The 24,697-nt window shown below is 42.3% G+C and overlaps 2 protein-coding genes across 5 annotated transcripts; one reads left to right on the top strand and one right to left on the bottom strand.

Moving 5' to 3' along the window:
- The first annotated feature begins 162 nt into the window (after positions 1 to 162).
- AMDHD1 (amidohydrolase domain containing 1) lies at positions 163 to 9,826 on the top strand. 4 transcript variants are annotated; one of them, XM_040062442.1, is made up of 9 exons: positions 163 to 239; positions 1,381 to 1,487; positions 2,768 to 2,832; positions 3,431 to 3,708; positions 6,359 to 6,584; positions 7,585 to 7,709; positions 8,565 to 8,658; positions 9,053 to 9,213; positions 9,568 to 9,826. In XM_040062442.1, exons 1-9 carry the CDS (start codon positions 229 to 231, stop codon positions 9,680 to 9,682), a joined length of 1,182 nt encoding a protein of 393 aa, XP_039918376.1. In that variant the 5' UTR covers positions 163 to 228; the 3' UTR covers positions 9,683 to 9,826. The 4 variants fall into 4 exon arrangements, with proteins under 4 accessions (XP_039918376.1, XP_039918374.1, XP_039918373.1 ...); XM_040062440.1 differs by lacking the exon at positions 163 to 239 and adding an exon at positions 296 to 563; XM_040062439.1 differs by lacking the exon at positions 163 to 239 and adding an exon at positions 675 to 817.
- A 2,491-nt stretch (positions 9,827 to 12,317) lies between these two features.
- On the bottom strand, positions 12,318 to 22,888 carry HAL (histidine ammonia-lyase). Its single transcript, XM_040062554.1, has 20 exons — positions 22,642 to 22,888; positions 22,145 to 22,205; positions 21,947 to 21,974; positions 21,575 to 21,649; positions 21,404 to 21,476; positions 21,254 to 21,320; positions 21,002 to 21,039; positions 20,792 to 20,917; positions 20,357 to 20,496; positions 18,843 to 18,890; positions 18,121 to 18,268; positions 17,941 to 18,036; positions 17,767 to 17,825; positions 16,900 to 16,980; positions 16,223 to 16,288; positions 15,960 to 16,125; positions 13,730 to 13,864; positions 13,053 to 13,161; positions 12,890 to 12,959; positions 12,318 to 12,467 (listed from the first exon to the last, which is right to left on the bottom strand). Exons 1-20 carry the CDS (start codon positions 22,886 to 22,888, stop codon positions 12,318 to 12,320), a joined length of 1,983 nt encoding a protein of 660 aa, XP_039918488.1.
- Between the last annotated feature and the right edge of the window lie 1,809 nt (positions 22,889 to 24,697).

The following is a 24,697-nucleotide window of genomic DNA, read 5'->3' as shown; positions in this document are numbered from 1 at the left end:
TGTAGACGATATGAATATGTGAACAGAGAAGAAAACCAAAAAATCCGTGCTAGGAGCACTATTTGCTCCCTGATTCTCCCACACCTCGTTCTGTAGGGGGCAGCAGAATCGCACAAAGGTTCCGGTTTTGGAATCGTATAAATTAATATCTGCCTGGATAAAATGAACGTCTGTATGAACGTCTGGCGCGGTGGGCGGTGTTAAGGTCCCTCGGGGGTTGTTGCTGCGATGCGAGCAAGGTGGTTGGGGCGGGCCAAATGATGGATGCCGGAGAAGAGATGGACGCCGGGGGTGGGGCACGTGGGCAAACAAACGCTCCCAAATCAGAGGCTCCTATTCTCTTGGCAAAGGGAAATCTCCAGCTGGTGCTGTGAGGACTGAGAGCTCCGGAAAGCCCCGACTGGAAAACCTCGTGCTTCGGAGATGGCCATGAACCGGCGCGACGCGCGGATGCTGTCACGTTATCCCGGGCCGAATCCAGCGCAGCATCCCGCGCCGGGAGGGGCTGCAGCCGAGCTGGGGCAGAGCAAGGCGGGCAGGGCCAAGGCCGGGCGCGGAGCGGGGTCGGGCCGGTGCCGGGCGAGGCGGGGCACGACGGGGGCGGGAGGGGCGCCGGGCCGCGCCGCCCCGGGGGACTTTGAGCCGAGGGGCCCCGGCACTCGGCGCCGGAGGCCATGGCGGGCCGGCAGCGGCACCGGCTGCTGCTGGAGAACGCCGAGCAGCTGGTGCTGGTCTGCGGCCGGCGGGAGCCGTACCTGCGGCGGGACGGCGCTGCCGGCCTGGGCGTGCTGCGGGCCGCCAGCCTGGTGGTGGGGCTGTGAGTGCCGGGCCGGGGCGGGACGGGGCCCTGCTTCGGCCCGCGGGGCTCGGCGGAGAGGGGCTCCGTGCCAGGGTGGAAGGCACCCCCGAGCGCAGGGCAGGGCTCCCGGCACCATCCTCAAACTCCGCTGGGAGAACAGTCCCAACGAGGCTGATCCTTGTCGCTTCCCGGGGCGCGGGGCATGATCCGCGTCCGGGCGATGGCAGTTTGATTTGGGTGAGGGGACGAGTGCCCTGCGGATGGATACCCGCTGGAGCGATGCTGTATGCTCGCTGGTCCGCAGGAGGAAAACAGTGTTACCTAGCAGGAGCTGGAGCAGAACAGTACCAAGGTGTTGTCCAGAGGGATCTAAGCAGAGGACAAGCGTTATGGCAAACAGCTTGAAAGGCATGGCATTACTCCAGGGTTTGCTGTGCAATGTAAAATGAGCAAACCACCTCCACATGTGTATCTTCAGTCCTGTCGAAGGTCCTGCACCTCTTGTTCAAGGAGCTCTGTCGTTGAGCACTTGGCTTTTAGACAGGCTCACATGTTCTTTGCTCGTTGTCTGTGTTCTGCAGGGATGGTTGTATCAAAGCTGTGGGCCAGGCAGATGTTATCCGCAATCAGTTTTCAGAAGCAACGTTTGAAAGGATAATTGACTGCTCTGGGAAGTGCGTGTTACCAGGTAGGTGTATTTTTATGATATAAAGGAACAGCACTCAACGGGTCAAGGGATGTGATTCTGTTACTCTACTCAGCCCTGGTGAGGCCACATCTGGAGTGCTGTGTCCAGTTCTGGGCTCTACAGCACAAGAGAGACATGGAGCTGCTGGAGTGAGTCTAGTGGAGGGCTACAAAGATTGTGAAGGGTTTGGAGCATCTATCTCTCTTATGAGGAGAGACTGAGAGAGTTTGGTCTGTCCAGCCTCAAGAGGAGACGACTGAGAGAGGACTTCATCAGTGTCTGTAAGGATCTGAAGTTGGGGGTGCCCAGAGATCCAGGCTCTTCCCAGTGGTGCCAAGCAATAGGACAAGAGGCAATGGGCAGAAACTGATGCACGTGAGGAAGAACTTCTTTACTGTGCAGGTGACTGAACACTGGAAAAGGCTGCCCAGAGAGCTAGTGGAATCTCCCTTGCTGGAGTTACTCAAGGGTTCTTTTGCACTTCAGGCTGGAGCTCTGTCTCCTCTTGTTTGGTGTTTGGATCTGTTCCTCTGTATCATAGATCCCAACAGGAATGTAGCTGACCCACAGAGTGACTCTTCAGGTTCACTGCTCTTTTCTGTACTCTCTCAGCCCATCAGCTGTTCAGCCACAGAGATCAGTCTGTCCATCCTGCCCGCAGCTCTTTGGATGCAAAAGGGATTTTAAGTCACATATTCTGCAACTTTGCCTGATAAAAAATCCCCAAAAGATGGGCGAGTCTATTGCATGTTAAACTATCCAAGCGGTGTTAGTACCTGAGCTGTCAGACCTGTGTTTCTCTTACAGTCTTGTCATTCAGCAATGTCAGTTTCAGAGCTTGTAGAAAAGGCTCCCTCTGTAGTAAGTGTTGCTAGAGAAAGTCTAGTGTGCTAAGCCCAGCCTAAGCAGTTTGCCTTTTTTAAAAGAGTACAGGCTTTAAAGTCTAATGAACGCTTTCAAAATTTATTATTTATCCTTTCTTCCACAGTTTGAAAACTTTATCAAAATAACATGACAAACTCAGCAACTGCTGCATTTACCTGGTGACATTTTGCATAAGGTGTCAGACCAAAAAAAAAAAAAAAAAAAAAAATTGAATGAAAATTAGTAGCCTCTGAAGAAAATCCTAGATATTTGGCTGGTTGGATTTTTATTTTTCTCTAACTAGTAGAGACTTTTTAGGGGAGCTTCTGCTGTCTATTTAAATTGCTTGCATGTTCATAGTCTTTTCTCTTACACAGTGAAGTAACTTAAGTGTACATTTACTTTGTTTTCTTTAGGCCTGGTAGATGCACATACACATCCAGTGTGGGCTGGTGATAGGGTTCATGAGTTTGCAATGAAGGTAACAGCATAAAATTACACAGATGGATTTTTCTTCCTCTTTTTTTTTTTTTTTTCCCCACATATAACTATTTCTACTTCCTAGTGACTCTCATCTTTCTTTTATAGAAAAATACATAATTTCTCTCAAATAATCTACCTAAAGGAGGAAGGATGATTTTTGAATACTGATAGGCTGAGAGAGGAGTGTACCCACATCCTTTGCAGCCACCCTTGATATATCTTTGCATTAATTGAAGCAATACAGGAGTGCCACCTTCTATTACCATCTAAGTCTTGATTTTTTCCTTCATTTTTCTTTTCCACATAAATAAATTTTTAGCTAGAGATTGGTTTTCCCCTTGGACTCGGGGGAAAGCAAATCTTCAGGGTAATTCTCTTTATGCCACTTCTTAAAACATTTCTTCACTTAAGTGGAAGGGAGAGAGAAGAAAAGGGGGAGGGAGGAAGAATTAATGGGGATTTTTTTTTCTCCTCCCTTTGTCTCTCTCACTGAAAAGAGACCTCAAGGCACTTTCCAGTATCTCTTGGATGGAAAACGCGCTGTTCATAGCTAATTTGTGTTTTTGTGGTTTTCATTTTCTTTTCTTTAACCCAAGCTGGCAGGTGCATCCTATATGGAGATCCACCAGGCAGGGGGAGGAATCCATTTTACTGTGGAGCACACTCGGAAGGCGACGGAGGATGAGCTGTTGGCCTCCTTCCAGCACCGCCTTGAACGCATGCTCAGAGCAGGATCCACGCTGGTGGAGTGCAAGAGTGGATATGGCTTAAACTTGGAAACCGAGCTCAAAATGCTCAGGGTGATCGAACGTGCTAAGAAATCCATGGATATTGGTATTTCCTCAACGTACTGCGGAGCTCACGCTGTGCCCAAGTAATAGGACTTGACCTTTCTCTTGTTAAGCACTGTTGCTTTGCACTGAAAATTGGTTTCTTCTGCCTCACTCCTAAAATATAATGTACTTGAAAAACAACAGCCAATGTTTATAGGAAGCTCTCCTAAGTTTTCATTTGAAGGAAGGCAGGGCAATATTATTTAGTGACTCCTGAATGCCAGCACAGGCTTAGCACAGGACCCCTGCCTCCAGCTGATGCTCAGACTGGACATAATACAGATTAGAGGGTTTCCTGTACAGAAAGTTCATCTGCTTGCATCTGCTGCTACCCTTCAAGCTTGGTCTCTGTCATTAGATTTTATTTTGGCCAAGTAACAACAAAAAATACCATATTTAATCTTTATATAACTCCATAAGCAAAGTTTAATTATGCTTCCATGCAATGAAGACTTGCATACATCTTATAGTTATGAGATGAAGATTAAACTGTGTTTAATCAATTATTCTGATGGCTCAAGTAGACATAGCATAAAAATCCTTTCTCACTTCTGGTTTTTATTTTGCTATGATGAAAATAACATCTTCATGTTGCCAGATTTCAATGTATGAAGGAATTAATGAGGAGTTTTAGCTAGATATTTTGACATACTAAGTAGTAGGCTGCTGCAAGACGAGGCATGTGAGATGGAGGCAGGCTTATTATGTGGCAATATTCAAGAGATGTTCTTTGAAAGAAAAAAAGCATACTCCAAAAAATCCACCAACATTTTCTAACATTCAAGAAAACATGACCCAGAAAATATTTTTTGCAATCTAATTCTTGAGTATTTGGAGCAGGACAGTAAATTATCTTTTGTCAACCTAACCATGAAAATTGAATCCTGTCTCATCTTCAATAACTGGAAGATGGTTAAGAATGAAGTAACTAAAATCAGCTGAAGGCAGCAACTACAATTTAGAGGACTTAATGGTAAAATAGACTTGATCTTTCACCCCAAACTGTATATATATTTCTTAGTCCTTCCTTTCTCCCTCCCCTAAAAAGCCTTGGCAGGATCTCAATCAAAATCCTGATAAACGGTCTTTCCCACCAAAATGCTTTGAGCATTTCTATAAACCACTTAAATAAATGCCAGTGTTTTTGAAGCATACTAACTCTCATGTGTTAGAAAGACAGGTGTGTCTTCTCACTCTCTGCATATTTTGTTCACCACTGGTGTACATCAAGCATTAAAAAGTTTAGTAGTAGTAAGGATACAGTATTTTAAGTGAGAATTTATCTGTGTTTTCCACTTTGGGTCTTTTAAAATCCTCTCTTCTCTTTTCAATCAAATGTAAATGTCTAGATTATTTTGCTTGAATTTTATGCTACCCGTCTAACTTAGACTCTGGCTTGGGTTTTCATTTTGACCATGAGGAAATCTGCAGTTCTTCCTTGGTCCCTTCAGTCATCATTTTGAATCAAACTCATGATATGAGGAATGTCTGATTTTTAAAAATCTTTATCATTTTTTTGGGGGCCCTTTTCAACTTTATCAACAAATTTTCAAAGTGGTTTTCTGAGCAGAAATCTTCTGCATTAAAACAGCAGCAGTTTTGTTTTGCATTTTGGAGCATTATATCCCTGAAAAAGTGAAACCATTTCTTAGTGTTTCCCTCTGTTTTGTCTTGGCTTTGGCCCTAACCTTTCAGCCCAAATTCCTCCAAGTCTGGCTGAGTAGAAAGGGAAAAGGGAGAAGCTTTGGCACAGTCAGACAGTGGGCAACCCCAACGACTGTTTCAGTGAGAAGGGAATGTAAGAACCATTTATAACCTTGTTTATAACCTGCTTTATAACCTGCTTTATAATCTGCTTTATAACCATGTTTATACATTCAGGCAGAATTTGGCTTCTTGAATTCATTGCCACTGCATGGCTCCCAACTCAGCCACGTGTGGTACTCCATAGTGCCAGTGTCTGCATGCCTTACAGTGCCTGAAATGAGCATTGAGATTCTCAGGTGTTTAGCTGCTGTGCATCCCTTGGCCTTGGGTATTAAAATTAGAAAATGCTAACTCAACTGCATATTTTGGGATTATTTGCTAGTTCTAAGGCATTTAGTGATCTCTCCTGGGTTATCTTTATGTAATAGAGGATGCATAAATGATTCTGACTTTGGGAAATGAAATCTTGGGAAGCCCCTCTGATTAGAAATAGTTATCTGTCCATCGTTCTGAATGATATAAAAGGAGAAGAGGTGAATTAGAAATAAGGACTTGTACTGCATATCCCCTTGGAGCTTTGATACTTGCATAAAAATATAGTATGAATACAATTTAACATATTGAAATGCTCATTTACATATTTTAAATAGTTATATTTTAGAATACAGTATAAAGAAGTCAGAATATATGAATAAGAAAGCAAAAAATTTCTTTTAAAGCATCCCATATCTTTGTTAACATCCAAGATACCAACCTTATTAAAAACATTCAGTAATACAGTCTAATATTCTTTGAATGGAAAGTAACTCATGTCCGAGAGTACATGAATTACAGCGAGGCTTAATTTTTTAATTTGAAGTTTTTTTGAGGGATTCATATTTGCATCATTTCCTAAGTAATTCGATAATTGCATATATGGCTTGAGTGTGTGCCAGACTTTGAGGATGTTGCTCGTAAGTCTCTGTAACATTTTCTTTTCATTAGAGGGAAAACTGCTGCTGAAGCCACAGATGACATTATCAATAACCACCTTCCTAAACTGAAAGAACTCAAACTAAGTGGTGAAATACGCGTTGACAATATAGATGTGTTCTGTGAGAAGGGAGTCTTTGATCTGGAGTCTACGAGGAGAATACTTCAAGCTGGAAAAGATACAGGGTTACAGATTAACTTCCATGGTGATGAACTGCATCCGATGAAATCTGCTGAGGTACATCTTTCTTAACATTCATTTTTGCTCCTGTGAGAGCCCAATCTGTGAAAGATTTGCCGTTTTCAAAACTGAGGTTGTCTTTTCTAAGGCTTTATGAAATAGACCATCTGATAGAAACAGGTGCCAGGAAGAGCAGTCCATGTGCAGCTTTGGAGTTGAGGACATGGGAGGAAACCTTGACTTCTGGGACTAATGTGCACTGGCTAATCAAACATTGACTTTGCTTATCTTCTGCATGGGATACAGATCAGGAAGCTGGATATCCATACACACAAGAATGACAAAAACATGGTTTCTATGCAACTTGAAAAATATTTTTTGTTAAATGTCCTCTTAGAAGCAACCAGTCAAATTGCAGTTAGCACACTCAGCAGTCTCATTAGTCAGATATCAGTATATCCGAGCACACTCAGAGAGGTGGTTTAGTCAAGAATAGCTTCCCAAATATCTTGATAAAGAAAGTCCTTTTGACACCATATCATATTTCACCGTCATTTAAATATTTCTTCCTTCCTGTGAGGTCTGCCCAAGCTGTATATATATATATATATATATATTAAAAAACAAACAAACAACCGACCAAAAACTTGGTTGATCATAAAAGCCTATTTGAATTCCCCATTGTAGGCATCATTCAGTTTTGTGAACTATTTTCTGATGGAATATTTATCAACAGGAGTTGATAATGCTTTCATCCATGGCTCTCACACAGTTTGTGTGTTAGGCTGTTAAAACACCACTGAAGGTATGCTTCTGCTCTGTGGGTAGATAAAGTGATCAACTCTTCCTGCAGTAAATTAACAAATATTTTGTCTCTGTATTCTGATTGTTTTTTCAAGCATTCTTTATTATTTATCTTCTGGGATATTTTGCATTAATAGTGATTTGTCTCTCCCAGTTGTTTAGAAACAACTTCTTAAACTTTTTTGTTGTTGTTGTTGTTGTTGTAACTTTTTAAATTGAGAACAGTGAGTAATTTGCTTGAAAATTTACTTAGCTTGGAGCTGAACTAGGAGCCCGGGCCATCAGCCACCTGGAAGAAGTTACTGATGAAGGTATTGTGGCGATGGCGAGAGCTAAGTGTGCTGCTGTCCTTCTGCCAACAACAGCCTACATGCTAAGGTAAGGCCATTAGATTGAAGTGAAACTTCTGTAACTGCAAATCCATGTGTGTGGTTTGAGGGTCTTTTAATCTAAAACTGTAAGTGTGTATCTATGCCTTAAGGATCAGTCTGGGTCAGTGAAGGCAATCACATGTACAGAAAGTACAGAGAACTGAATGAGCCTCCCTCCTTATGTCTTATTCCTGCTGGAAATCCTTAAAAATCGGTGAGATTGCTGAGAAGTCCCACTGTAGATTCAGAGTGGCTTTACAGCAGCTATGGCTAACACTTCCTAGAGAGTTTATTTCCACGTGCCCACCCTGCAAACGTCTACACAGATTCATCCAGGGGCTGAACAATTTTGAAATGGCTATTCCAGATATTGAAGTTATTGAAAACATCTTTTGCATTGTAATTGGTAAGTGAAAAGATCTCTAATGTATGCAGACTAAACTCACAGACTCAAAAATTGGGACGGGGCTATTGCATTGCATGTGCCCATATTTTGGAGTCTGTTTTTGATGCTATAAGAACTAGAAAATTAGGATTTTTTCAGAAATCAAGATTTTCATCTTGTAAATTCTTAAGTGGCTGAGGTCTGAATGAATGCCAGAATTTCAGTGGTCTGGAGCCTGATGGTTGACACTGGCTACCACCACATGCTGTTACTGCAAAAGCTGTGGCTCACACTTCCTATTTATGTTGTCCATAGTGATAGGTAGGGATGCAAGAGGAGAATTTGGGCTTTCATCTCCATAAGGATAAATGTAACTGAATGCATGAATGTAGCTAAACAGAGAGATGACTTTTCCCCTTGTAAATAATTGTATGATAACTAAGCAAATTGTACTGATAAGTTTATTTTTCCCACTAGACTGAAGCAACCTCAAGCTAGAAAAATGTTGGAAGAAGGTGTTATAGTTGCCCTTGGCAGTGACTTTAATCCTAATGCATACTGTTTTTCAATGGTAAGGTAATCCTAATACTGAAACCGTAGAATTATGAAATTTCTTACTTGTGTAACTTGTGTATGGGTATTGCACCCTTCAAACTGGTTTCATGTGCACAAGGAGAGCTGCATGCTCCACGCAGACAGCTGCCTGTGTTTGCTTGTGTCTGTTGGTAGTTTTTTCCAGAAATTCTTGAAACTAGAATGGGTTCCATCCTTCATATGCGCTGAGAGGCCTATTCAAAATGCTCTCAAAACTACTGATTTTAGAGTTCTCGTTTTGGATTTGGCAAAATTTGTGTTGTACAAAACAACTCCTTCTGTTGTGCAGGGAAGGAGAGTGCTTAGGGATTTGATGTATAAACAGCTTTGTGTTCCTGGTAACCCCCATTGTCCCCTTCCTTGCCTGCTAGCCTATGGTGATGCATCTGGCCTGTGTAAACATGAAGATGTCAATGAATGAAGCACTGGCAGCTGCCACCATTAATGCCGCTTATGCTCTGGGCAAATCAGACACACATGGCTCCTTGGAGGTTGGCAAGCAGGGGGATCTTCTTATCATAAATTCATCAAGGTTTGTTCTTCCATTGTCATTTGAAATGTGCTTTAACCTTAGTTATCTTCACTGAATAAAGGGACACTTGGTAGCGTTTCAGACTCACTTTCATTTTTCTTAATTACTAGAGTGGAAAATAAAGCCTAAGACTTTTGGGGCTGTTATTACAAGTAATCCATGCCTAATTGCAAATTACCTAATAAATTCTCTACTGACAGACTCACTCTATTCATGCAGCAAGAGACAACTTCGTGTAGACATGGAACGGTGTTTTCCCATTTTCAAGCAAATCTTATAAATTTGCCAGGTGTGCTGGGCGTGTGACCTGCTCTTTTGCGAGTTTATATATTCTTAAACATCTTGTCTTTTTAGGTGGGAGCACTTGATTTACCAGTTTGGTGGACATGAAGCATTGATCAACTATGTTATAGTTAAAGGAAAAGTCATCTATGAAAATGAGAGATGTGAGAAAATGAGCAGTTACTGAGAGAAAGCAGTAATTTAGTAAGCTACTAAAATCAAATTAGCATGGAGTACTTCAAAGCAGCAGACAAATCAGATTTGTGTTTACCGGTAAATTGTTCGTCTGCTCACCTTACTCTTATTCAAATAAACCTTACCAAGCATTACCCTTTTGGTGCATTTCAATGTCCATTGTTCTTCTCTCCAGCACAATAAAATAATTTCTAACTGTGTCTATCTTAAATAAGACAGTTTCCAAGAATGTTTTCCTATACAATTAATCCATAATATTATTATATTTGAAAATAACCCAAACAAACTGGCAGTGAATACAGAGTTTGGATCCAGGTAAGATTTACTGGGGAGTGTGATGTTAAGTAACCTGTGATAGAGGGCCAAGGGCTCAGGCATGCACATTTGTGATGGTCTTTGGCTGTACTGGGATAAGATCACATGCAGTGTCATATAGATGTTCCAGAAAAGAACTAATTTTATTTATTCTAGGCTGAATCTGAAATAACATGAGATGTATTTGTTTGTGGAAGTTTTAACGTGATTCTGGTAAGCTAAGTATGATAACTTTTCCTCAAAGCTGTGTTGAAACTTAGGAGCCTAATTTTTTAGAAGCATTCTTTCATTTATCATTCAGCTGCTGCTTTTTTTCCACAGCTTGAATCATCATTTAGGAATACAGTATATACAAAAAAAGGAGATTTTAGGCTTTTGCAGTATTTAAGCAGAGGGTCTGTGGTAGGAGAGTCTCTGAATACCCATGGACTAAGTATTTTCTTCAAATTTTCAAATGGATAGTGGCTGCAGAAGAGAAAGGGATTTACTTTCTGAAGGTGAAGTCATAAAATTGCACCTGACAAGCATGGAGAACTTCACATAAAAATAATTTTTGATATATGCAAGTGGCATAACTTGTGATACAGAGCAGAGTGCTTTAGTGAACCAGATCCTTGAGGAAGGAGAATGGTCTCATTCTGATTTACAGGTATTTGAAAGCTACCATGAACATATATGAGCATTATTATGACCTTCTGATCTCCCTGAGCCTTGGGCACATCTATTAACACCCAAAGTCTGCAAGCCATCCCCTGTAGTATATTTCTTCATGCTTTATTTGATCCAGGCTAGCCAGCAAAATCGGTTTTTAAAAGAACGTAATAGGATTCCTGCCACCTGATGTGTTTTCCTGGAAGCAGATGTTGTACCAGATGTGGGTGTGGAACTTTGTTTTTATAAAGCTTGAAAGAACATTTCAAATATGTGATTGCACAGTCCATTCTGCCCAAGACAGCCTTCATAAATAATGTTTATGCAGGGATTTGGGAAGGCTGTCAGGGAAGGAGCACAGGCATTTCTTTAACGCAGGGTGCAGGGCAGAGTGGTGCCTCTCAGCTCTGCACAGGCATGGTGCAAAACCCGAGAGTCCAGCGTGCTGCAGTGTGTGCTGGGGATCCCTTGGTCCCAGGCAGCCAAAAGCAGAGGTGAGTGGGAAGCAAGGCCCAGAATATCTTCTCTGAATGCCCAAGGTATTTGGCAACCTGCTAGGTTGCCAGCAGGCATGAGCCCTCTCCTCAGGGCACATTTAACATGGCAGGTGTCAGACACTCAAAGGCAGCCCCGCACCGCTGCTTTGGCTGTCCATTGCAGCATAGCCAGTAGCCTGGGGAGGCTTTCAGCTTGTGCTGAATGCCCCTCAGCCAGATCAGTACTGCCATCACTGCAGCATGAGGTGAAATCCATGTCCTGACTTGCCTTGCAAAATAAAGCCTGTGCCATAGGTCAGTGTTGTGACACAGAGCGCACTCAGTCATGATCTGTGTCCTGTGGGGACAGGGCCCTTGGCAGACAGGCAGAGGCTTGGTGAGCCATGGGAGTGCAGGTCTTGGTGCTATTGCCTCAGGGCTGGTTCACATTCACGAGTCCTACACCTCCTCTGGCCCCTGTGTCACCTGTCCTACTTCCAAATTAGTTTTTGCTTTGCATTTTCATCATCACACACATGACAGGAAAATAGATTGCTACAGCCTCAGTTTATTGATTGCAGGTGTGAACCCATAGCTCTTGGAAAGCTGCATTAAATGTAGTCCATCACCAGAATATGATATATTTGTTCTGGAGCAATGATCTCAATAGCACATTCCTATGCACACAACTTTTCTGATTTGTGAAGCACCTGCTCTAAAAATGCTCCTGTTATACAAGAACTTGTATCTCACATATGATCTGCAAAAGAGAAAAGAATTAAGTGTAAAGATAATCTTGCTTGTGGCAAAATGAAGGGAATCACAGCAGTTACCCAAAGGGGGAGAAGAAAGGTAAGAATATCAAATAGGCTGTTTGGTATCATTGGCACAGATGAAGAGAAGACAAATGAAAACTTGACAAAACAAATACTGGTTTCAGCAGGAGCCTGAATGATTTGTATTCAGAAGTTCATGAAATCCAGTCAAAACCACACTATGATAAGAAAGTTGTCTTTTACACATGAGGAAAGCAGTGAGACTTTTCTTTACTACCTATTTGTGCTTCTGAGCTAGACAGTCAGGTCCTCTAGGTCACCTGAAAAAACCACATTGACTTTGAGTAGAACAGCCATGCTCAGGTAGGGTTCTGGAAAGGATCTGCTCTCTTCCAGAGGATCACAACTTTTAAAGTTCATTCTGATGCCTGTGGTCGTGACTATCATCTGCACTCATTCTCAGCGAGCCCAGGGAGAAAGCTGTAGGTGAAATGGGTCTTGATTCAGGGATGTGTTCCCTCCTGTACTTTTCAATGTAAGGTTTAGCCACTTCCCACACCTGTGAAACAAGAATGTGAAACAGCAGAGTCAGAGGCAAAGAAAAGGTGAGCTAAGACATCAATGCATGCATTCAGGAAACCCTGAAGAAAAGTTATTGGGTGGGATATGCTGTATGGGAGAAGCAGAACCAGAGAGGCAGATAGAGCAAGGTTTAGGGAAGAGCATATGGAGGGAGTTGACAAGGGATGGGAAAGGATACAGCTCCAAGGGGACAAGGTGAAAGGATTCAAGGCAAAAATACTTTGTCTTGTCTTGTCACCAGGCTAATGCTCTGTGTGCAATAGTTGGGAGAGAGTCACTGCCACTTGCTACACAACCACCTGACCATGAAGAGGGTGGGGCAGCAAAAACAGCAGCTGGCATGGACACAGAAAAAGGGTTCTAGACAATTCTACGCATAAGCCAAAAGCCAGCACTTGCCTTCTGCTCCACGAGCAGCCTGTGAGCTGCTTCAATGTCTGGTGCCATGAAGCGATCCTTTATCCAGGGCCTGTCATGAGACATTGGGCAAACATTAACCCCCGCTGCCAGCAGCTGCTCTGCAGGCAGGCAACCTCTGGGGGAAGCGTTTATCTGATCTTACCTCACCACGGAGCGCACAAGGTCGTAGACCTTCTCCAATGGGGTTGTCGTTCTCAGAGGGCGTAGGAATTCAATGCCCTGGCAGGCAGCAAGCAGCTCAATAGCCAGAACTAGGAAACCAGAACAGCGAAAGGGATGTTTGGCAGGTACAGCTTCAGGCGAGGTTTCCTGTGTACAGCTATCCCTGGCCTTTGTTCTCACTAATGTGATATGGTTCAGGCAATGGGAAAAAACAGTGGATCCACACCCCCCAGAAAGCCAACCCAGAGGCAGGATCATTTCATGGATGATGCGGGGGGCAGCATCCAGCATTTCAGCAAGCAGATTTTGGGCGCTCTGTTGTACAGGCCTTTCAAGTGTACCAGGAGCTTGTGGTCACCAGAGTCTTAAATCCCTAGGAATCTCTTCCAGGATAACTCGAATACTTAAATTAAAGTCCATCATAAATCAGAAAACATTTTTAGCACTGAGAAAAGAGGAGCCTGAGCTAAAATGAAAGTCCTCCCTCTGAAGCTTGCCAGAGCTCACACAAAAACATCAGTAAAATGACAGAACTTTGGAAGAGAGTCTTCTGTTTGGAGAAGTTTGCATTGTACGTGCCTACCTCACACCTGATCTTTATTGGTATTAGCTCCTCATTTTCATGATCCAAAGTCTGTCTGGAAATCAGAATTTTACCTTGTTCCACATGCTCAATAACTCTCAAGGCTTTCCTTGCAGCCCATCCTCCCATGGACACGTGATCCTCTGTAGCAGCACTGGTTGAGAGAGAATCCACAGAAGAGGGGTGGCACAAGGCTTTGTTCTCAGACACTGCAAAAACCCAGCACAATGAATGTAGGACAGAATAGGCAGGAGACAGCAGAAGCAATGGACAACATGGAGATAAGGGCACCTTGGGTCCAGCTACTAGCTCTTCTTTCGAGGATGCATCAGTATTTCACCTGGACTGAGTAATTTGTAATAACCACCTTGAAAACTACCATTGCCTCTGAAAACAGTAACCAACAGCAGCCTTTAGATGCAAATATTAACCAAATATGGAACAATGGCTCACTCTTCACTCTCTCATCTCCAGTTTGAGTTGTGGCTCGAAGGCCTGGAGGAAACTGAAGAACAGCAGACAGCATAATTGAAACACAAGCCTGGTCCTGCCTGTTGCTCTAGGGCAACTCTCTGTAAAGAGTGTTGGCTCCCTCTGGTTTTGGTCATGAATATCACCCCCTTCCCCCACTTAGAAGAATACAGCTAGAGATCAGCATCTGGTCTGCTCATTGCAGCTGAGGCACTTTCAGAACTTCCTCTAGAAAGATGGGGGAATGAAATACAAACCCTCTCTCTTCCTCACTTCAATCACCACAAGGCTGCCTGCGTCCCTGAGGGTGACACAGTGCAACTTTGAAAGCCAGGTGCAAGGTCTGGAGTAAATTCTCATGCTGCTTCCAAAAGCAACAAGCATATGGCTGCAAGAGAGGCCTTAGGCACCATTCAGTGACAATTTGAGGTTGAGAATTGCTCTTTAAAAGAGAAAAAATGAAGTCTGCTTTCACAGCACTCTGGCTGCACTTGGCCTTTTCTTTCTGAAGCCCAGCGGGACGCTGTGTAATGCCCTCGCCAAATTAGTGGCTTCAGAAAAGCAGCAGGAGTGCCAGATAGGTGGTGACACCAACTGCAAATAGGCTGTAGTGACAGTCTAGGAACAGAGCCCAGCTGGCACATTCAGGCAGGTGACAGCAGACCCCAGAGAAGCTGCATGTGAGCACTGCAAACAGCTCGGTCTGGCAGGCACAGAGCTGCTGCAGCAGGGGCAGGCAGATACATCCAATGGTGTTGCAAAATATATGCAATTTTTTTCAGATTTATCTATTAATCCCAGGAGTGAAAAACATTAGCTGGTACACAAATTACCCAGAAACTGGCAGTGATTTGAAAAAAATTGGTGATTAAAAAAATGTTAAGAAAAATTAAAGGAACTCAAACTTCAATTCAGATAAAATCCTGGCTGTTTTGACCAAGATGAGATGATTTTGACCCATGGACTTCTAGTGTCAGCAGAGGCAGGGCTGTAATTTTCATTTCCCACAGCAGAAATCACAAACCCCCCAGAATCTGTTACTCCAAATTGCAGAAGTGCGCAGTGAAACCTGAAGCCGTGCAACCAGCTAAGGCCTGGAGCCATCCTAAATTCTCCCCAGCTAAAAGATAAAGGTTCCAAGCCCTTAAACATGGGCATCTCAGCTCCTCTTCCAGACCCACTTCCCAAACCAGCCTCTAGGGTTCCTTTAGCACACTGATTTAGTTCATTCACTTGTTTTTCTGCAGAATGTGTATCTACACATTTATCTGATATCCTCTGTTCCTGTGTTTGTTTGTAACTTTTAAAATTTACTCTCCTCATAGCATGTTTATATTAACTCATGAATCTGTGAACTGTAGTATCCCAGCAGCCAATAGGCTTCTTGTTGCCTTAGCCATGAGTTCTAGAGGAAAATATGAAGTGATGTTGAATTTCAGTGTGCTCCCCCAATAACCAGCCCTGCAGACTTCAGTCTTCTGAGGACTGTGGAGCATGATACTGATGTGCAGACCAGGCTATCAAATGGAGACACCCAGTACTGAGGGCATCAGGGCACCTTTGAGACAAACCTTCCCAACAAAGTCCACTAAGAGTTTGAATGTTCAGAGCATTGAACATGCCCAGGGTTGGTATGGAATAAGGAAACGTGAACTGAAATAATTGCAGCTGCACCCAATGCTCATACTTTACAAGACAGCACAGAACACAGGGAGAAGAGACAGAAAACAGGAGCCAGATAGATATCTTTGTGTCTACTATTAGATTACATCTGTCTTGAAAAAAATCAGTCTTTCTAGCTTGCTCCCTCTATGGTATTGCTCAAGCACTCACCCAGGGCAGCTGCTGTGCAGTGTGCAATCATGAAGCCTGAGTTCAGACCTCCTTCAGTGACTAAAAATGCAGGCAGTTCACTGAGTGAGGGGTTGCAGAGCCTCTCAATTCTTCTTTCACTAATTGCAGCGAGTTCATGCACACCAATTGCTAAATAGTCCAGAGCCTACAAAAGAAGATCTCATTACACCAGATGACAAAAACAAACAAGCAAAAAACCAAACCAGAATTTTTGTTTTCTCTTTCTTCAAATGCTGAATTACCTTTGCAGGATATTCTCCATGAAAATTTCCTCCAGAAATGGTCTCTTCTCTTTCAGCAAACACCATCTTTAGGGCAAGTTAAGGCCCACATGAGTGAAATACGGTTTACGTGAGTGATATCTGTCAGTAATTGGAATATTTTCACTGGAGGAGTGCTTGTGCCAATAGGCTTTTATTTGCAAGCACATTATATTGCATCCAGACTTCCACTTTTCAGGAAATGAAGACACAATCTCAGTTCTTCAAATTCGTAGGTACAATTTTGACACGTATTTTTTTCCAAATAAGCTACATAAAGGGAGGTCTTCGATAGAGGGTGCAAAAAACCCCATCTGTTCAGATTCAAGCATAGATTTTCAGTTCATTGATAGATTCTCTCCATGACAGTTACAATTTTGGACAGATTAGAAGCAATAATGCTTATCAGCAATTGATATGATGCTATGTACAGCATCAATGTAGTGCTGACAGAAATGCAGCCTTGCATTACAGTGCTGACAGAAATCCTTCAATGCAGTCAAAGGGAAAGGAGGAGAGGTCACTGTTGCAAACACTGGCAAAGTATTGACCAAAGCCAGTTATGACTTTTTGCCCCCTGTGCAAGTAATTATACAGAAGAAAAGAATAAAAAAGGCCAAGCAGAATTTAATATAGTAATAAAGTAATCCAAAAGATACAGGGTTGTCCGTGGCACTGTTGATTTCGGTTGTTATTATGTCCTTCACAAAAGCAATTGTATCATTTACAATTCCATGGACCTAGAACAAAAGACGTTAGTGCCTCAGCTCAGTATCTGCACTTAGTTCACCGTCAGGGTGCTGACTGAGCTGCAGGGACCCTCTTTCCCATCATCCCACTCAACTTTCACACATGGAAGATGGTCTTGGATTTGCTTTTAACATCAGGACCATCATTGCCAATCCCAGATGCTTGAAAGATGGTATTTACTATTATTGTGGCAGTTTTGCCAAAAGAGTAATCTGAATGTGGCATTTTTTTATTTATTTGGGTTGGTTTACCTAAATGGAAGATATTTATTCAGTGGCAGAAGGGTTATGAGGGAAGAAGTAGCCTTACAAAGACTCAAAGAAAACAAAATCTCTTATTAATTAATTGACTTCCATTAATTCCACTGATTTAATAGCTTTGTTCTTGTTAAAACACATAGGATTGAGCTCTTCCAATTTATCTGAGATACCACACTCTCTTGGTTTTTGAAAAGATCCACTTCATGTTATTAACACCAATGCAGAAGAAAATCCCTACAAAATCTGCAAGCATGGAAACGAGCACTTTCCCTCTGCTTCCATCCCCTGGCCTCTTCCAGACCCGGACACAGCTTTGTTAGATGCTGCCTGATGTGTACGTGCTCGTGATCAACAAATGACGTGTCTCCATTAACACTACTGTGAAGCAAAGAAGAAGCAAAATAAAGCCACTTCCTCTAACAGTGTCAGACAGCATATAATTGACTATGCTTCTGAGGTGGAAATTTCACCATCATTTATCTATTGTGACGGAAGGATCTAAAAGTCAGCGTTTACCTGAGGGCAGCAGCGCATTGTGTACGCGTCCTGAACTCGGTCACAGAATCTATGGCTCTCTAGAAGACACAAGGAGGGCAAAACCCAAATATTGCTTACACAAAAACATTGTGTCCTGTTGAAGGACCCAGCCTGTCCTGGTAACCTGAGAGGGTGAAGGTTAAGATTGTTCACCTGCTATTTCTGATGGATGATGGTCAGAATCTAGAAGGGACCTGAATCGAAAGGCCACTTCAGCCTGCCCTCGGTGCGGGCGCACTGCATGGATATCTAGTAAGACAAGTTAGACTGTCAGGCTGTGCCTCTCTTGTCAGGAGATGTTAAGCAAACAGACAGGGAGGGTCCAGTACCCACCAGTGTCAAAGGCCCTCGTTGTACCCTTCAGGACTTCGAGTGTGAGGGCAGCAATGATGTCAGCTTGCCTCGCTATAGCCCCGGCTCTTTCGACCGCCTCGCACCCCAGAGAGGTGATCATCTGTGTCCCGTTGATGAGGGCCAGACCCTTCAAAGGGAGTGCAGATGTTAAGCAAATTCATTGCAGCTATTCCACGCTGTGACAATTACCCATATCTGTGACAATTCTCCTTTTCACGTGAAGGAGTTAAAGATCTTTGCCTAGCTTTTTGGACCATCCTGAAATCATAAAATGCACAGCTTGACTGAGCATCTTTGCTACATAAAGTGGCAATGCTCATGACCCCATTAAGTCCCTGCAGACACCCTTGGAGCACCAGTAGTTCCAAGCAAGTCAGATACCTGCTTCATGTCAGTCATCTGAGCTCCCATTACGGCCAAAGGGCCGTAGCTGTTCCAGGGTGGTATACTACACTCTCTGAAGAGGCCTCTCTGTGTCCACTGACCACAGAGCAAATCTGAACACCGAGCTTGGGTCTGACATTTCAAGTCAAGTAGGGTGACACTAGGAGTGGTGAATCCCTCTCCTGACAATACTTCATCATTATCCTTCCGAAGCCTAATTTAAAATAAATATTAATTAATGTTTTTATTGTACATATGAGGCAAATAGTGACTGACTATGCTCACTTTCACCAGCTGGCATCATTATACTGTATTACCTCTTTTGGTTTCAAGGTAATTGGTTTCAGTCCATGGGCTTCCAGGACCTGTGAAGGAGTTTAATGCCAAGGTTGTTAATGAAAAATACTTTCCAGTCACTAAAGTCACAGAACTAAGCCACAAAAACTTAAAAGTTTCCATGAACATAAATATTAACAAATCTCTTATGGGAGAAAAAGAGCTTTATATCACAAACATATATCTTTTTTTGCTGGGCTAAATAAAGGGCTTCCAAACTAGCACCTAATTTCCTAGTGCCAATACAAGAAGGTAGCAGGAGCACTGAAGCAAGATATATGTCACTGTCATAGCCCATTAACATCTACTGTGTTCTAGATGATGGGAGAGGGCAATAGGAAAGAAGGCTGGAAACCTCTTGGGAAGACAGTTCTGCCTATACACTGCCTCATAGCATTTTGGCTTAGCATAAACTACTCATTTTTAAATGATCCCTAATCCCTTCTATAGAAAATCTCTAGTGACAGGAAGAGTCCAATGCAGTTTATTCTGTACATGTCTATTCTATAGGGCAATAGCTCATGCAGGAAATGGAGAAACAGCATAACCTATTTCTCATTTAATCCTCTCATCCTGTCCAGTGGAAGAGGTAATGCATCCCAGAAGTGTACAGCTATTACTTCTGGTCTTGAAGGTCCAGGACACACTGGTCTGCTTCTTCCTTCTGCCTCTCCCTGTGTAGTTCTCAATCCTTCTCCAGTCTCTAGTGAAACACACCTATCAATCCATGAAAGAGTCTGGTATTCAAATATTCATGGATAGGAGTTATAGGTGTAGCAGAACAAACTACCATGAAAGACTTTGCAGGGATTGGACTTGGAGTTACTTAACACAAGACCAATCTGTTGATGTGCTAGTGGCAGAATAACAATGGATTAAAAACTAATTCCATTGTAACATTTCCATCTTGTGAAGGAGAATGATATATAGGCTTCTTGTAACCCTAGTTAATTTATCAAAAATGAAATATCCAAACCTGTGTATTCACTTAAAGCCACTATAAAATCAGTAGAAATTTCACTGTGAAGACCTTGCCTCCAGTGAATCTCCAGGTACTCTCAACATTTGAGAGGTGATCTTGGATTTTTTTTTAGAAAAGCATTGATGCTCATGAAGCTGAAGATACAGTAATAATTTTTTCATGGTTGGTATCCTATCCTGTCCCTTTCTCCAGTTCCTAAATGATGTCACTGTGGGATCTTGTACAGCATTACTATCGTATGATATTTCTTTAGGGCTCAACAACATGCTGCTTATTTATGTCTGCTCCAGTGACATGTGGGTCACTGCATACTCCATGGATCTACCCTTCTCAAATTAGAGGATGAGTAGCTAAAGGCAACCTAGTCCCAATTCAAACTGGTAGAGAAAATCCAAAGACTTTTACATTTATTAATCTGAGCAAAAGCTCTCTTTTTCTCAAAGCTACATATAATTTGAAAAATGAGTCAGCAAGCAGGAAAAAAAAATAAACCATCAGCTGCATGAATCTTACATATTTAGCATCAGCCCAGCCACTCTTCGGGGACCACATCTTTCCCTCTCCAATTAATCCCAGAGCAAGATGAGAGAGAGGGGCCAAGTCCCCACTGGCTCCAACTGTCCCTTTCTCTGGGATGTAGGGAAGGCAGGATGCTAGAAAGAAACAAAAATTACTCCTTTTAGAGCCTTCCCTTGATACATTCATTGGAAAACAAAGAAGCCAGCTCGTAAGTGTTGTCACAGTAACAGCCCACAATCATGGACAGCGGCACTGACAGGACTACTCTCGTTGCAGCTCTAGTCCTGATCTCTCACAACTACCAGGTTGAAAGATCAACATCTGCATCTTGACCCATTGAGCTACATCCTTTAACAAGACAGTTAAAAGGAAAGGGGGAGAAAAAAAAAATATAGGGAAAGGAAGATTATTTTAAAAACATCTTTTTACCATTAAACACTTCAATTACTTGCTCGAGGGTTTCTAGGGATATTCCACTGTATCCTTTGGCTAGGACATTGATTCTCAGGGCCAACAGCATGCGAGTTCTTTCTGGGGTCAAAGGTTTCCCCACACCTGAAACAGTAACAGAACCCTCTCGGTTACTCACCCGCTACCAACAAGGGCAGAAAATGGAAACACCAAGCAACATCTCATTACCTGCAGAATGTGAACGAACCAAGTTCACTTGAAGCTCCCTACAGAAAAAAAAAAAAAAAAAAAAAAAAAAAAAAAAAAAAAAAAAAAAAAAAAAAAAAAAAAAAAGTTAAACCTCATCAGGTTTTATTTTGCACAAAACAGAAGGAATTCCTGAAACAGCTCCCACATTTAACCCCAGCTACAGGGTCAAACTGCTCCCTCTTCTTCCTTTCCTGAAAAGAAAGGATGGAGAAGGCTGCACACACAACATACCTCAGATTACTGTTTGGGATGACAGTCCTGGCAAACTTTCCAAAACCTGTGGTGATTCCATAAACAACTGCAAGAAATGTACACTGCTGGTTAAGGAGGGAACCTAATGAAGTCTTCTAAACAATTCATAGTTAAAAGAAAAATATTTACCTGTCTGTTCCTTTACAATCCTTTCAATCACTTCTCGTGATTGTTTGACTTTAACTTCAGCTTCGGGTGTGAGCTAAAACATAAGTAGTTTAAAGATTAACTTATTTGTCATTATTGGGCCATAGAAAAAGAAACATGTAATTTTTAGCTGCATTTGTCCAAAATTTTTACCTTTATCTTGTAGAGTCCCTTTCCTAAATTGACCAAGTCCTCGGTTGTTAGGCTGTTGCCATCTAAAGAAATATACTACACCAAAGAACCACATTTTAGTTTGGGATATGAATACATACAAAGTTGCTTAATAACCAGTATAAATAAAAAATAGAGACAAAACTCAGCAATGACAGGTAGTTTCTTCATGCTTATTCATAAGACAGGAACCCAGCTGACAAAAACATAATAAGCACACTGTAGTTTAGTTTCCTACACCCAGCCAATCTAATAGCCTCTGCTTTTGTGAATGCTGTACTGGCTGAACTCTCAGCATTTTCTGGTGAGTAGCAGGATTTGTTACTGAGTTGTAAAATCTTCGGTGATTCCTACCTGTTCTGGTTCTCGGTATTTGCTGTATCTGAAAGTTTTGTAAAGGAAAAAGGGCAGACAGGATTTCACAGGCAGTGACCACTTAATTACAACTGGAAATGTGTTTTAAGAATGACAGAACTCTAAAAAATGCAGGCAATCTAGAAAACTGTAAGTCTGAAATTCTAAAAATTTCACAAAGCACTCAAAAAAGGATACAAATGAACTCCTTCTGGCTGAGATGGTATGAAATCTGGAGACATTATATCTCCTTCTATAACTAGAAGAAATATGCAGAATAAACACATACAGGATTAAATTGCATTCTTTACATAAGTTAATTTGTTATTTATTACAATTCACAGCAATAAGAATTCTAATTTTCAGTTATCAGCCCTGAACATACTTGCATGATTCTGGGAAAAGAACAAGGAAGTATGTATTTATTTAAGGTATTCCAAAGGCTAAGGCAGAACAGCTTACACTATATATGACAGCAGGTACAGAAGATGTATATAGAATCCTGTACCTTCTAACTTTTATGTAGTTCTGCTCCTAAAAATTACATATCCTTAAATTATTGTGCATTTTTTCCCCAAAAAAATGATAGACAAACCCTCAGGTGCAATTTTAGATGAATATAGACAAAGCCACAGTTTGCTGACTCAGATGACAACACACTCACTCTACAATGCAATGCTTAAGGCTTTGCTTACCAACTTCAACAAATTCATTGTCCTCTAGAGCATCCCCCACGGTATCATCAAGATCCAGCAAGCCAAGTCCCTTGCACCTTCGGATGTAAAACTTTACTTCTTCCACTGAGGCAAATCCCCCATTGTCAGGTTTGTTTTTCATGTACCGTCTCACAGCTTCCTTTCCCAGCCACTCAACGGTGTTTGTGGAGCTTAGGCACGGCACTGCCAGCCATTCTCCTCGGACATGCACCGTGTACCTCGGCATGCTTTCTCTCCAAAAATTGTTCCTTGACCAGGAAGGGCTGCAGCATGCAGCGGCCTCACATTTACCATGGTATGGCCTGAAGAGCTGCGCCTATCTAGAGCCCAGCATTGCAATTGGATAGAGGCAAAAACCCACCCTCAAAATCCTCACCTTTGTAAATAAATGAGATAACATGTTTGGCTGACTTTGTCCAATCAACCCAAACTCCAGGAACACACCCTTTTCACGGAAAGGCACCCTCCTCCCCCCCAGCTACAGGAATCTTATTCCAAAGATCACATCAGGAATATAGAAATTAAAAACCAGGACCTGAAGCTTATGTACCAGGAACAGATAAATAGGACTAAGATGTAGTGAAACTGTTCTAAAAATGTAAGGGTTTAACAAGAATTAACAGCTATTGCCTGGGAGTAAATCACACTAACAAAAGCCTCCATGAGGGACAGGGCTGCAAGACGCACCTTGGGAATATGGGTTGCTCATGGCTGCTAGGACTGAAAGAAGATTGTATTGTATTTTACAGCTTTAACCAGAGCAGGATTAAAGCAGGTAGTAGAGGCAGCAAGATTGCTTTAATTGGTCTCATTCTCAAGTTTGAAAACATAATTGTTTATTTTAGGTAAAAAAAAGATTCATTAATTTCTATAAACTTTTCTGTTATGCTCTGGAAGATGTTACTAGAACAGGTATCACCAACACTAGGCCACAGCTGCACACTGTCAAGCCTGGTGCTGCTGTGTCATGTTTCCTTTGCAGGCAGGTAATGGTCTTTAATTTAGCGATAACCAGGCAGAAACACTAATTAATATGGAGGTTTTAGTATTTGTTATTTTTCTGTGGGAGGGAGAGATTAGGAGAAAAGGCAAAACAGGCTTAAGCTTAAAAATGAACAAAAATAGTTTTATTAATACACACTAAAGGAATGAAAAAAGTTGAGAAAAAGAAGACTTAAACTAAAACAGAATGACACTTTAAAACACTCTTCTCTCCCCTAACAAACTATTAACTTTCTTATTAAACAACATAGAAAGACACAACTTGTGATTTTCAGTCAGTTTCACTATTTAGGCATAATCACTCATCACTTTAGGAGAAGAGTCTCTCTGAGGTTTTTCATGAAGACGTTTGCCACAAGACAAAATAGTCCAGTGCTCCCAATGGCACACATCTGCTGCCGCCCGGAGTTTTTGCAGACTGTGATGTTCTATCAGCAAAGCTTCTCAGTGTATCTGGGGTACTATTTATGACTTCTTCTTCTAGTCTAAAATCATCTTTGTCTCAAAGGTTGAGGCCTCCTTTTAACACAGGTGTGGGGTCTTTAAAGTTCTCAATTAAATCTCAATCACATCAGTCCTCAATGTTGATTAGAATTAGCATTCTCTCCAACAACACTAAGATGCTACAAAGAACAGTCCATTTCTTCATCATTTACATGAGGGAAGTCTGGTTAAAAATGTCCACTTCTTCAATCCTATTCCAATATTATTAGTTCTTTCACTTCTAATCCACTGACTTCATGCGGTGTCTGTTCTACATACCCTCTGTTTTCTTTTTTCTTTCTCTCAAGGAAGAGTTGTGCTTTAAAAGCTCCATGTTGCTAGGAAAGGGTTAAATCCGCCCGGGCCTGCAATGGCCGTGTGCAAGCCCTGGGCTGCAGGAGCTGAAGCAAACGCAAAGCTGTGCTGGTGGAGGAAGCTGGTAGATGTCCTTTTTTCCACCCCTCGGTCTCCCCCAGGGCGGTCCGGCTGGCAGCTACCGCAGAGCCGTGGAAGGGCTCAGCCCGGGCCGCTCCCTGCAGCAGCAGCTCTC

This window comes from Hirundo rustica, chromosome 4, assembly GCF_015227805.2.
Source record: "Hirundo rustica isolate bHirRus1 chromosome 4, bHirRus1.pri.v3, whole genome shotgun sequence".
Lineage (NCBI taxonomy): Eukaryota > Metazoa > Chordata > Aves > Passeriformes > Hirundinidae > Hirundo > Hirundo rustica.
This window is presented reverse-complemented; position numbering and strand designations above follow the sequence as displayed.

Excerpts from the sequence above, each read along its gene's own strand:
- AMDHD1 (XM_040062439.1), top strand. The coding sequence starts at position 675 with ATGGCGGGCCGGCAGCGGCACCGGCTGCTGCTGGAGAACGCCGAGCAG. Across the intron at positions 818-1,380 it reads GCCAGCCTGGTGGTGGGGCT|GGATGGTTGTATCAAAGCTG; the intron begins GTGAGTGCCGGG and ends TGTGTTCTGCAG. Across the intron at positions 1,488-2,767 it reads TGGGAAGTGCGTGTTACCAG|GCCTGGTAGATGCACATACA; the intron begins GTAGGTGTATTT and ends TGTTTTCTTTAG.
- HAL (XM_040062554.1), bottom strand. The coding sequence starts at position 22,888 with ATGCCGAGGTACACGGTGCATGTCCGAGGAGAATGGCTGGCAGTGCCG. Across the intron at positions 22,206-22,641 it reads CAATGAATTTGTTGAAGTTG|TTATAGAAGGAGATATAATG; the intron begins GTAAGCAAAGCC and ends TATTTCTTCTAG. Across the intron at positions 12,468-12,889 it reads GGCTGCTCGTGGAGCAGAAG|GTGTGGGAAGTGGCTAAACC; the intron begins GCAAGTGCTGGC and ends CTTGTTTCACAG.